This window comes from Peromyscus californicus, unplaced genomic scaffold (genome assembly GCF_007827085.1).
Source record: "Peromyscus californicus insignis strain IS unplaced genomic scaffold, ASM782708v3 Scaffold_24__1_contigs__length_46423439, whole genome shotgun sequence".
Lineage (NCBI taxonomy): Eukaryota > Metazoa > Chordata > Mammalia > Rodentia > Cricetidae > Peromyscus > Peromyscus californicus.
The window spans coordinates 13,402,415-13,415,976 of NW_026294535.1; the positions used below are offsets into that span (position 1 = coordinate 13,402,415).

At 44.1% G+C, this 13,562-nt stretch overlaps 1 protein-coding gene across 1 annotated transcript in view; it reads right to left on the reverse strand.

The window, feature by feature from the left end:
- The window catches only part of Plxnc1 (plexin C1), a 151,211-nt gene that overhangs the window by 64,303 nt on the left and 73,346 nt on the right, over nt 1-13,562 (reverse strand). Inside the window, exons 7-9 of the mRNA XM_052753167.1 lie at nt 12,270-12,357; nt 9,288-9,390; nt 9,109-9,204 (exon numbers count right to left, since the gene is read on the reverse strand). Coding sequence (XP_052609127.1) covers nt 9,109-9,204; nt 9,288-9,390; nt 12,270-12,357 — 287 coding nt within the window. The remainder of the gene's footprint in view (nt 1-9,108; nt 9,205-9,287; nt 9,391-12,269; nt 12,358-13,562) is intronic.

A 13,562-nucleotide genomic window follows, 5' to 3' on the forward strand; every position in this document is an offset into this window, starting at 1 on the left:
TTTTTCTCGGTGCCTCGTATACTCACACTGTGGTTGTCCGCTGAAGTAAACATGGAACACACACTAAGCACATGCGACCTCTGTGTTCGTAGTAGATGATAAAGAGAGCCTTGTAACTACTGACGGAAAAAAGTATTTTTTTTTTCAAAAAGCATTCCATTTTGCTCTTTTCATGGCTCTAGAAACATCCTCAGAGGATGAAGTCTTCTTAACTTCTTATTTCCTCTTGGGTAGATATGGCCTTCCTACATCAAAAGGATTTCATTTGAAAAATCGGTTTGTTTAGAGAAGTTTCCATTGGTCATTTAGGACCGAGTCCAGGCCTGGCCTATCTTGTGGAAGCAGATGCTCACAGTTTGCTTCCAAAGAGGGTCAGATTAGCTCATTTGTTTGTCTGGAGAACTTTCCTTAATCTTAGAAGGCTAAAAAAAGCTGCCAAGATGACCCCACCCCCGATAATGAAAATATATATGAAAATGTTTTTTTTTCAATTTAAGATAGAGCAGTTATAAGCTGTATTTCACAGCTGCAACAATTCATAGAATTTTTTTATAGTTATTGATAATTTTAAAAAAATATTGAAGACAAAAGGGCAAAGAACAATCTTTCCCACAGTGTTTTAACCCTCAGTCCTTTAGGTCAGATTTTGTACATTAAAGTTCATTCACAACCTGACATGATGTAGCCAACCCTCACGCTCACCCAGAGGATTAGTTGAAAACCATAATTGTGCTGGATACAGCCAGGACTTCTCATAGCTCTATAGTGAGGCTCTACCTCCTTCCTATGTCCAAGGTTTCCATACATCAAATCAAGACACCGCTGATTGCAGCCATCCCAGCCTACCACCCTCTACCAATTAACCTCAGAAAGGGTCACTTCCTGTTAGCTCCATTTTACAGACGGGAGTTATTTTTAAGTGACGGTAAATTTTCAATTATTTTGTAAAAAAAAAAAAAATAGCTCAGTTTTCTCATTGTTTTATATTTTTTTAAAAAAAGCACATTGGAAACTACTTAATTAGGTGGTTTGTAGAATACCTGCTTATTTTTATTTTTATTTTTCAAAAACTAAGCTGTTGGAAAGTGTCTAGCCTGCCTCCGACAGTTCTTGAAAAAGTCCGAGAGGATGAGCTCTGAGGGCGCAGGTACCTTTGGTGAAGTCTGTCACCACCTCAGCTCAAATTACCGTGACATTCGTGGAGGAAATATCACTGGTTGAAAGACTATTGGAAAGAGGTGCATTAGGAAGGCGCAGTTTATTAAGAACAAATTGTACTCTATTAATCTGTTAGGGGAAAAAAAAATCTGAATATAGTGAAGCTCTCTGTAGGTCTGGACCTGAATCAACACTTGGTAAAACATCTCTCAGATTTTTCACTCATGAAATTAGTTCAAACAGGACTGGATGAAAAGTCACATGGATTCAAAATCAGCAGGAAATCTGAAGTCAAAGGACATAAGAGAGATGAAAGGTAATATAACTAATTAAAGGAAAGTGTCCTGTTGGGCCCGACGGGTGAGTATTTGGTTTGGAATTATTTAACATCTTCATTAATGACTGAGAAGAGCAGAGATGTAATGTATTAATATATGTATAAAGTGAGCAGAGTGGTGACCAGCAGTAGAGATGGGAAAGTGTAAAAGGGACTGAGACATGGAAAGAAAAGAGAATACAATTCCATCAAAGAACAATCAGAGAGTTCAGTGAACAAGGCGATGTGTTTGATACTCAGTCCCCCAAGGAAACACCCCCTCACAGGAGGCACAGCCCAGGCGCCAGGGGACTTGGGATGTAACTTCTAGTAGGTTCGGGGAACTGTCAAAGGTCAGCAATGCCTCAGGATATAGATGGGAAACTTCCAGAGAACAGCAATAGACCTATGCTCTGCTCTGTGAGATCAAGACTGGCTTCTGTGACCTGGGAAGGAACTCACAGGTGTGGGTGGAGCTGCCTGGGCCATTCCTAAATTATTCTTGACCATCGAACAAGAATGTAACCACAGAGAACCGGTCTGAGTGACAAGACCAGAGAGGACAGACAGTTCTTAACCTGGCTTCGAACGTGCCCTCTGCCAAGACTCAGTTTGAACATTCTTGTTGACCCACTGTCCTTGGGGCCACCCTGGCCCATCTGGCACCTTTTCTGCTCTCCTTGTCTTGGGGATGTCTGGCCTTTCCTGGGGCTCATTCTTTCTTAGACCTCACCCTGAGCTGCCCCTCTCCTCCTCCATCTTCTATGAGAAGCTCCCTTGTAAGCTAGGGACAGATGGGACAGAGTGCGGGGGCTATCTCTCTGTATGCTGTGAATATGTTGCTCTGATTGATTGATAAATAAAACACTGATTGGCCAGTAGCCAGGCAGGAAGTATAGTGTAGGTGGGATAAGCAGAGAGGAGAATTCTGGGAAGTCCAAGGCTGAGTCAGGAGACACTGCCAGCTGCTGCTGCCATGAGAAGCAAGATGTAAAGTACCGGTAAGCCACAAGCCACGTGGCAAGGTATAGATTTATAGAAATGAGTTAATTTAAGATATAAGAACTAGGTAGCAAGAAGATAGTTTATAAGTAATATAAGTCTCTGTGTGTTTACTTGGGTCTGAGCGACTGCAGGAGCTGGGTGGACACAGGAAAACTGCAGCTACAACAGAGTGGGTCCATCTAATCCCGAGAGAAGCCTGCATTATCTTTAAGAGTCCCCCTCCTTTTCAGAGAGGCTCTTGACATCAACATTATATGGTTTAACACTTATTATACTTGGGCCATATAAGAGGGTAGTGGTTAAAAACTGCAAACTCTTGAATCAGATACCTGGGTTCAAATTTCTTCTCTACATTTTGGTTTTGAGGCGAAATTTCTCTGCCTGTGAAATATGGTATTATGAAGCTTAAGTAAATAGACACTGAGTTCAGGACACAACGAGGGCCCGATAAAGATGAGCTGTCACTATTCTGCTTAGTTCACCCTGGCATTCTTTCTACCTGTTCCTTTTCCTGTTATGTACATTCAACTCCTTTATGATAAAGAATCTCACTTCCTCACCCCAGAACATTTTAAGTTTGACAGTGCAACTTCCTTGTGGGTTTAGACTGGGCCTGCCCAACACAAAATAGTTGCTCAACCAACACCCTCTGAGTAGAATTAATGCAGAACAGTGTTAGGCCCGTAGAATCTACTAAAAAAAAAAAAAAAAACAAGTCTATGTTAAATTTAATTTTCCTTTTGAAGGCAAGACCCTTCTTAAAAGGATCCATTTGGTATTGTCTGTAAGGAATTGAAGCACATGCTCAAAAGTCATGGAGGAAGAGGAGAAGAGTAACAGAAGAAAAGAAAAGAAAAATATGAATATAAACTCCTTCAGAGCAGGAGACAGATTGATGTGGTTGATTTATGCCCTATAGTGATAAGCATGTTGTGAGGAAAAACAAACATGAACACAGAGGCCAGGTGTGGTCTTTCATCACAGCACTCTAGAAGCAGAGGCAGAGTTTGAGGCCAGTCTATTCTACACTGTTGCAGCGTATTTGTTTAACTATGCGAAGATGTGTTACATTTGTTTAACTATGTAAAGGTGTGTTGCTGTTTCACCTTGCCTGCCTAAGGCACCTGATTGGTCTAACAAAAAGCTGAATGGCCAGTAGCAAGGAAGGAGGTATAGGCAGGACTTCCAGGCAGGACGAGTAAGTAGGAGGAGAAATTTAAGCTTGGTTGTGTGTGTGTGGGGGGGGGGTGGGGCAAGAAGAAAGAAAAAAAAATGCCAAGGAGATGCCAGGGGCCAGAGAGACAGACATGGAGGAAGCAGGAAAGCAGGACATACAGAATGAAAGAAAGGTAAAAAGCCCTGAGGAAAATGTAGACAAATAGAAACAGGTTAAATTAAGTTAAAAGAAGCTAGTGAGACAAGCCTAAGCTAAGGCCAGACGTTCATAATAAGAAGTCTCTGTATCTTTATTTGAGAGCTGGTTGGTGGCCCAAAGAAAATTCCAACTGCACTACACAGTGAGCTCCTAGTCTACATCGCAACAGCCAGAGCTACCTGGAGAGACCCTGTCTGGAATAAAAGAAAAAAAAAAATGAACAAACAAGCAAACAACCCAAAACAAAATAAAATAAAACACAAAACAACAACAACAACAACAAAACCATGACCAGAAATCACCTATGTCACACCACGGATCATCACAGCTTTCTCTAAGAGCAGGAGGGGCAGCTGCAGCTGCCCTCAGCAGGTGAGGGCACCAGATAAAAGATGGTTAGGAAGTGAAAGGACAGGTGGCCACCCGGCGGGTGCCAGGACAGATAGTCTTCTGGTTTCAGGAGAGAGAGAGATTAGGATTGGCCTCTATGACAGATAGCTGTCCTCATTCTAGGCCAGATGAGATTTGGGGCTGCCTTCCCTATTGGACTCACACGTTTCCTTGTTCAGTCCCCTGACAAATGATGGCTCCCGTTTCTGGGCCAGGGAACCCTGGATCAAGTAAGTCTTAGAAGAATGTGAAGGCAACTGTCCTGGGTTTGAACCAGGAATCCTCCCCTATGAGCACCGCATTCTCAGGTGATCAAATCCATACATCAAACAGATGTAGTGAACAGCTCTTTATTGCCACCAAAGAAGCAAGACCACACCCCCAAAGGTCTGGGACATACATCCCAACACATGCAGGCTCTGGCTCATTTGCCCTTGTATGTGATCCTTTGTTTCTTGCTTCTTCGGTGTAGACAAACTGAATTATTGAAGATTTCCTGAATTTTCTGGCCTGGACCATACTTTTACTTATGGTGGTTCCTTCACATAGAATATTCACTCTTCTATCTTATTTTATTTTGTCTAGATGTTTCCTGATCCTCTACGGTGAGCTGAAATGTCATTTCCATCCATCCATCCATCCATCCATCCATCCATCCATCCATCCATCCATCCAAGACTTACCCAACCACATTGATTATGTTTAACCACCAGGCATTGGGCTTAGATAAACAGGAAGGACTAAGACCCTGAGCATAGCCAGGCTTTGAGTTTCTGTACTTTCAGGTTCTGCCCTAGATTGATATGTATGTATACATATACATATATATACATATACATATATATATGTGTGTGTGTGTGTGTGTGTCTATCTATATGTGCACATAGATGTATACCTATATATACACATGTATGTATATCTATTTACACATATAGATACTTAAATCTTGTATTGCTATGTGTGTTCTCATGGATAAAATTCTTAGGACTGATGGCCAGAGGGGGAATTGACTCATTTGTGTACTGCATGTGGTACCCATGCAGTGCAGCATGACAGCATCTAACAGATGCTCCACAACTTCCTGTAGGAATCATCAACTCCTGCTCAACATCTCAGCACCTCAGATGCTGCTTTGCCCCCTTTCTTTCCAGTGCCCGACATTTGGTGCCTAGGTGATGTGGGCAGATGCATTCAGGAAAAGCTCTCAGTGGCTCCTCTGCTTGAACCGTTGGGTCCGGTCCGCCATGCAAAGCTCACATGAGAACCAGCAGTACAAACCAGAAAGTTTCACGTTCACATGATAACGAAAGGCAGGAGTGTTTCACAGAGCACAGGAAGTCTCTCCGATGCCAAGCAGCACACTCTTCCCTCACAACCAAACCTGAGATTCTGTTCTGAGTCACATGAAGTAAATGTTTCGGTATCAATTAACTATCTTTCTCCAAACCTAGAAGGGCAATCCATAGAGAAATACGGAAGGCAAACCTGGGCCTTTTCTGTTAGTGACCGTACCTTTAAAACCACAGTATCACAGTTTAAAAGGGACAGGAAGGTACAATACAGGAAGTCAAGATGCTGTAACTGCAGTATCCTTCTCTCTTTAAGACATTTAAAAAAATGCCACTGCCTGGACAGCTATTCCTCATTCTTGATACACACAAGAACGCGGCTGAATTTCCAGATAACTGCGTCGCGTGGTACCCCATTAATATGTACACTCTTTATGCTTTTATGCATCCATAAAAATAAATTTAATTCCCCAAACTAATCTCCCAAAGGGCACATCTAGATGATTCTATTTACATAAAATTCTGGAAGAGACCAAACTATGGGGATTGGAGAACGCATGAGTGGTTGGGAGGCACCAGAGCTGGTGGGTGGGAGGTAAGAGACTGTAGATGAGGCTATCAAAGGGCAGCCTGGGGAGTCCTGTGGTGATGAGCATTCTAGACCTTGACTTTTCACATCATTAGCAGGGCTGAGATCCTCAGCTCTACTTTGCAAGGTGGTACTATCTGAGGCAGCGGAGTAAAAGTTTTGTGTACTTTTGTTTCTTATAAAACAATCTTGAAAAACAAGAAAGACATTAGAAAGTTCATAATTCCTGATTTCAAAACATACTAAAAAAAATTATAAGAATCAGACAGCATGGGACTAACATGAAGACAGACACACAGAGCACCGGACCAGGAAAGAACCCTCAGAAATAAAGCCTCACATACAAGCCCATGATGGTCAGTGAGGATGTTATCACCACTGGACCAGGGCAGGAGCACTCCAGAAATGGTGCTGGAAAAATTGAATATCCAAGTACAGAAGTATGACTGGACCTCACTTTACTGCATAGACAAAAATGGACTCAAGAACTGACCAAGGTGTGCACAAATGAGTTAAAACTCAAAGAAGAAAATAGGATGTTTGAAAGGGGTCATGACATTTGTTTTGGCAGTAATTTCTTGTGCCCAACCCCCAAAGCACAAGAAAGAAAAGAAAAAAATAGACAAATTGAACTTCAATGAAATTAAAAATTCTCTGTATCAAAGAATACAACAAGGTCAGTGATGTAACTTAATGTAGAGTGCTTGACTAGTAATGTGTGAGGCTTTGGGTTTGAGACCCGGCAAAACACACACACACACACACACACACACACACACACACACACACACACACACCACAGATGTACTCAACAGAGTTGAAAGGTCACTTGGCAGAATGAGAGAGAAATATTTTCAAATGACATATTTGATACAGGGCTAATCCTAGAAAATACTTCTGTCTAACAGACACCAAACAAGTTAGCCGATCAAAATGATGGGAAAGGACTTTAGTAGAAGACATCGGCTAGCAAGGAAAGAAAGGAAAAGGGTGTAGGTGTCACAGATCACAGGGAGAAGAGAGTCAAAAGTCACTAAGATCACACCTCCCATCTGTGAGTTTGGTAATGACCAAACCAGACAAAAAAGGTAAGTGTTAGTGAGGATTTGAGAAACAGAAACCCTTGAGCGCTATCAGTGGATACTTCAACTAGCGAAAACAGCACGGCTGTTCTTTAAAAAAAAAAAAAAAAAGAATTACACCATGACCCACAAGTCTTAACTTTTTGGTGTTGAACAAAAGAATTAAACACAGTGGCTCTCAGAGGCAGTTGTACATCTGTGTTTTTTTTAACAGCACTTATCATATTATCTAAATTATGGAAGCAAAGCAAGCATCCATGCATAGGTGGAGGAATAAATATAAATAAATAAAATATATATATAAATAAAACGTATCATATACATATACTGGAATTTTATTCACCCTTAAAAAGGAAAGAAAGTCCGATCCATGCTACATGGATGAGCCTTGAGGGCACAAGGGTAAGTGTGAAGAAGGCCAGTCCTGAAAGGCAAATGCTTGACTCCACTCACACGAGGTGCCTACAATGAGTTATGTCTTACAGACAGAGGTAGAATGGTGGTTCCTGGAGCCTGGGGGTCGGGGAAGGGGAAGAGTTATTGAATGAGTACTGAGTTTCCATTCGGCAAGATGTAAAGTATTCTGGTGATGGGCTGCACGAGAAGCGTGAAGGAATACTTACACTACAGAACAACACGCTCAAAATAGCCAAGACGGTAAATTTTCATGTCCCGTGTAGTTTACCAAAATTGAAAACGGCCACCACCAAGCGTAATTAAAAGAAAAAAGCTTCTATGTTTTCCATCCAAGCTCCTGTCACTGCGTTTTAGTTTTACAAACCACCGAGAACAGAGAAGCAGCCCATCACCTAATTAAGCCTCAGAGACTCACAGGCCAGAGATATTGGCACACCAAGGTTCTCTAATGCTTTAATTAACTGCATAATCCACTTGGACTCACAGGCCCTCAGCCTGTGTTACTTAATTCACCTAAAGTTACTATCCACTTTTCAGTAATAATTAAAAATGTGTTAGTTATTTATATTGACACTTGACCTTAATAGTTGCAAATGGCTAAGTTGGGGCCACTGATTAGTCACGAAATAGAAAGCCAGGCCTTCTGACTGTCTTCCAATGCTCTTCTTAATTTGTCTGGTTCTGACAGACTCCAACGAGAATGAGAGAGAGACCTTGTCCACTTAGTGTGTGTGTCTGTCACCACATGTAAACACTTAATGAACTTCTGTCAGCTCAAGGAAGCCAGCACCGCACTGGGTCCTAAACAGCCACGTGTGTCCTAAACAGCCACATGTGTCCTGCTCACAAATATTCATGCAGTCACAGCATTTCTTTCTGCACATCATAGATATGTTGAGCTTGGTGAGTAACTGTAACTAGGAAGAAATCAAAAGGAGTTTCCAGGAAAATTTCATGGGTTAAAAAAAAAAAATCACCACTCTTGAGAAGAGAGAGACACACATTCTATTTTTGGCATGATTAATGATGGGTTCGATCAACTCTACAAAAAGTGAAAAAAGACTCGGCACGGCTGGTTTGCATACTGTGCACAGACCCCTATCCACGCACGCAGTCCCCATCACGGGCGCAATCCTCACGTCTTGTTGGAACCTAGGTTGCCTCAGCTGCATGCTACACTTTTTCCCAGTGAGCCACAAAGTCACCTTTGCATTTCTACTTCGACCGGAACAGCATCATTTTTCACAATTACCAAGTTTTAATTTCTTTTATGCGAACGTGAAGCCTTTGATGTATTGAGCCAATCATGTGAAACTTGGTTAAAAATGAACCCAGAAAAAAAAAAAAAAAAGGTTGTGTGGGGGAGGATTTGGGTTGTAAGTAAAATGGGGAATTTTTTAAAAAAGAAACCCAGGGTAGTAGTTATCAGCGTCATCAAAGGGGGATTTTTTTTTTTTTCCATTATCAACACAGAACTGGAGTCTGACCTGTGAAGACTGGTCGGTTCTGTTGCTCTTGTTCTCCTTGCCTCTTCCTCCTCCTGAGGTCTTGGGTGGTTTCTCCACAGTGATGTGGCAGAACTCCTACATTGGAGAACAGCCCTTCAGCATCAGAGTGAAACACACAGGAAGAGGTGGGGCTGGGTGCGCACCAGCATTTGATTTACCTGATTCCTCTCATAATCGGACGGCTCGCAGGACGCGAAGGGGTGGATGCATCTTTTGTCCCGTTTACACCAAGCACAGGCAGTTTCGATACACGCTGCGCATCTGGCAACAGGGAAAACCGACTTAATTCTCACATTTTTAAGGGGCTTATTCATCTTCTAGATTTTTCCCTCTGCGCTGCTACATGCTAAGAACATGAAAGAATAGGAATACTAATACTCATAATAAAATCTTTGAACAGCCTAGGATGGACAGAGGGAGACAGGGTGGTCCTTTAAGCTTGGGGCAGAGAGTAAGGCTTTGTGCCCTTCTCTGGGAAGCCCTGCGCGCGAGTGGACGGATTGCCATCACACTTACAGAGGTGTTGCCATGGAGACCTGAAGCCGGGGTCACCTGCTGGTCTGCTGATAACAGGAACCCACTGAATCTGCTTCTTGAACCTGGTTGCTACTGGTCCACCCTCAGGTAAGCCTTGCTAAAGATGGATCTTCTCCCTCCCTGCTGCCGCCCCGCTCAGCGGATCAGCGGGCCCTCACGCACTGGAGCAGCTGCGCTACCAGCCACACGGTGTGAGACACAAAGCGTTACCTGGCAGCCAGAGAGGAGGGGGTACCACTGTTTGCTTTACACTCAGATGAAGAAAGAACTGTGTCGTGTGGGTATCTTTGTGGATTTCTGTGGGCCTCTCTAGCACTTTGCTTCTTCCTATTCTCATGTGGTCTTTATTTACCATGGTCTCCTATTCCTTGTTCTCCCTCTCTGTTGTTGATCCAGCTGGGATCTCCCGCTCCCCCAAGCTCTCTTTCCCTCAACCCTCGCCTTTCATTACCCCCACTCATGTCCAGGCTGTTCATGTAGATCTCATTCCATTTCTCTGTCATTGGGTGATCCCTGTGTCTTTCTTGGGGTCCTGTTTTCCAGGTAGCCTCCCTGGTGATGTGAGTAGCAGACCAGACTGCTGGCAGTGGTCGAGAGACAGCCCGAACTGACCTACTCTGGTGATGGGATGGCCAAACACCCTAATTGTTGTGCTAGAAACCTCATCCAACTACTGAGGGATCTGGATGCAGAGATCCATGACTAGGCCCCGGGTGGATCTCTGGGAGTCCAATTAGCGAGAATGAGGAGGGTTTATATGAGCGAGAATTGTTGAGACCAAGGTTGGATAAATCACAGGGACAAATAGCCAAATGAATGGAAACACATGAACTATGAACCAATGGCTGAGGGGTCCCCACTGGATCAGGCCCTCTGAATGGATGAGACAGTTGATTGGCTTGATCTGTTTGGGAGGCATCCAGGCAGTGGGACCAGATCTCGTGCTCATTGCATGAGTTGGCTGTTTGAAACCTGGGGCCTATGCAGGATTGTTTGGCTCGGCCTGGGAGGAGGGGACTAGACCTACCTGGACTGAGTCTACCAGGTTGACCTCAGTCTGTGGGGAAGGCTTTGCCCTGGAGGAGATGGGAATAGGGGGGGGGGTTGGGGGGAAGGTGAGGGGGACGGGAGGGGGGAGAACAAGGGAATCCGTGGCTGATATGTAGAACTGAATTGTATTGCAAAATAAATTAATAAAAAAAAAAAAAAAAAAAAAAAAAAGAAAGAACTGTGTCTACTAATCTAACGAGCCCCCTGTGCGTGGGTCACTGTGGAGGACCTGAAAAGCACGCCTAAGGATGATCAGAGTTGACGACGACGAGATGGTAGACAGAGAAGAAAAAGTGGGGGCTGGTCTGGAAAGCCGTCCGAGGGATGCCACAACAAAACACAGCAGGAGGGGATAGGAGACGAGGCAGAGCGGGGGCCACCTAGGCTGGAATTCATATAGGCTCCAAGCATTCCGAGAGCCTAACCTACAGAAAGTCACTCTCTGAGGGCTGGGAACAGCTCTCCTTTCGGGTGGGAGCCTCTGCCCCAGGCAGGCTTCCATATAGCAAGCAGCTCCCTGAAGAGACGCTCTGAGGCCCAACTCTTCCTTGCCTAGCAGTGGGGTCAGTCCTTTCCTTCTATCCGGGCTCTAAAGCAGGGGGTTCTGCAGAGAGACATCGTTCAACGCTCCTGGCGCCCCTAAGATCTATTTCATTCTCTCTTCCCTTTTCCTGTTGGCTGGGCTGGAGACTCTCCATAACAAATTTTCTATTTTTCTCCCTTCCCTTTGTTTCTTAGACACCATGGATTCCCTGTTGGTGTGATCACCTTTCAATGGGCCTCTTTGGTAAAGATGACCTAACTAACAGTCTGAATTCACTCTCCCTATAGTGATTCCCAGGTCAGGCTCAAAATCACATCCATGTGCTGCTGGCCAATCACACCCCAGAATGAGTAACAGACCTCTGATAATACAGCCCACTAACAACGTGTTCTGTCCCAACTTCAGAGGGCGGGCCTCTGAAAAGTCTGGTTCCTCGGCCTTCTCTCTGCTTTCGGAGCCAGGAGGGAGCTGTGGTCCAAATTCAAAGGGTTCATAGCTGAAAGGGGCCAGTCGTAATAAACGGAAGACACAGGGCTGGGGTAGCTAAGTGGCAGAACACTTGCTTAGCATGCTCAAAGCCCTGAGTTCGATGCCCTAGCACCACAGGAAGGGAGCAATATGAATATGTCATTTTGGTGAGGGAAACCTCAGCTCGCCTGACCTGCTTCTCTTTATGCTCTGGCCAAACTCCCAAAAGCGATTTGCATTATGGGAGAGCCTAGCAGTACTCCTTACTTCAGGGGTCCTCGATGTCTGGGGAAAACACCGTTCCCTGTTGATAGAGACACCTAGGCGCATGCTCTCTCCTCAGCTGCTCCAGTTTTCTTGTTAGGGCTTGAATGAGCGAGCACAGCTTATTACCTCAGCGACTCTCCTAGCTCCCGTTAGGCCATGCTCCAAAAGGCACTTTGGAAAGTTCTAGTCCGCAAAAGAGTTCTTTAGGAAATTGAGGAGTAAAACAGATAAATTAAAAGCAACGAGAACATTTCAATTTCAAAGCCAATCTTACTCTTTTAATGACGCACAGTTGGTGAAGTTGAATCTTTCTGATAAGTTCCAAGATGGGAAGGAGAATGTCGCGTTGACAACCAAGACATCTGGAGGAGAGGAAGGAAAAGGGGTCGGTCACGGTGGGTTCCCGCCATAGTCAAGCATAGCTGGAAATGCAAAAGAAAGGAAGAAATATTCTCGCCTTTTCTACACAGAGGGCATGGGTGTGCCAGCTGTTCGCCAACATTTGAGTCAGTGTGTGGCTTCTTCCCTGCGGGCCATTCATGTCAGGCAGCCAGAGTGCACAGCACAAGCCTCCAAACAGACTGAGCCCTGACTCTAGCTCCGAGGCACCCACAGATAATCACCAGGAAAAGCCATTTTACAGCCCATTTACATCCCATGCTCTCGCTGGGATCACTACCTCAGCTTGTAATTGGCCAAGGCATGAGAATAAAACAAGTCACCGAGCAAGAAGTGCCTGGAATATAAATACCAGCATGTTGGAAAAGAAACCCTGCACCTTCAGAAAGATCCAGACTCTGCAAATATTGACCTAACGAACCCTGAGTGTGGTACCCTGCGGTGAGGCCCAGTAAGCTCCTAGGAGTTAGCAGTTGTCAAACGAAGGTGTTTTTTTTTTTTCTTGTTGTTGTTTGCTTTTGAAAACCTTATCCATTGGTTGGAAAACTCCAAAAGAACAAAATGAGGGTAAAACCTATGCTAAGTCAGCAGTAGAAGAATGCCATTTTCAGTGTTTCCTTAAACCTCCATGCTGGATCTGAAGCATTGATACCCAAACCCAGCCGTTGATCAGAATCACAAGAACTTCAGGGAAATAGCAATACCAGGGCTATACTCCAAGGCATCATGACTCAGCAGAGCTGAGGTGGGTCTCAGAACCTGTATATTGACATGCCCCTCCCAACATAATGAGCACATAGACCATCGTTTGAGTACCATGGTCCACAGCAACATCCTTCAAGTCCTCTTACGTCCAAGCAAGGACCAGTGCTACTACAGAGGAATTAATATCTTCTTACTTATAGGAATTCATTGGGGAATAGTACATTGGGCTTGTTAAGTGGAAGCCTTGACATTGTGAGAAGTTGACCCGACTTTGTGGACATCCCCAAGTTCCTTCCTGAAACTTTATTAGTGCGCTATTCACAAAGTCTAAGGATTCTTACATGGCGATGCCACTCTCCAGCACAAAGACTTACTCTGATGGCTAGAATTCCACAGAACATTCTGCTCACGTCAAGTGGGCTTAGGTGAAATGATAATCTTTTGTTCTAAAGACAGGGAGGTC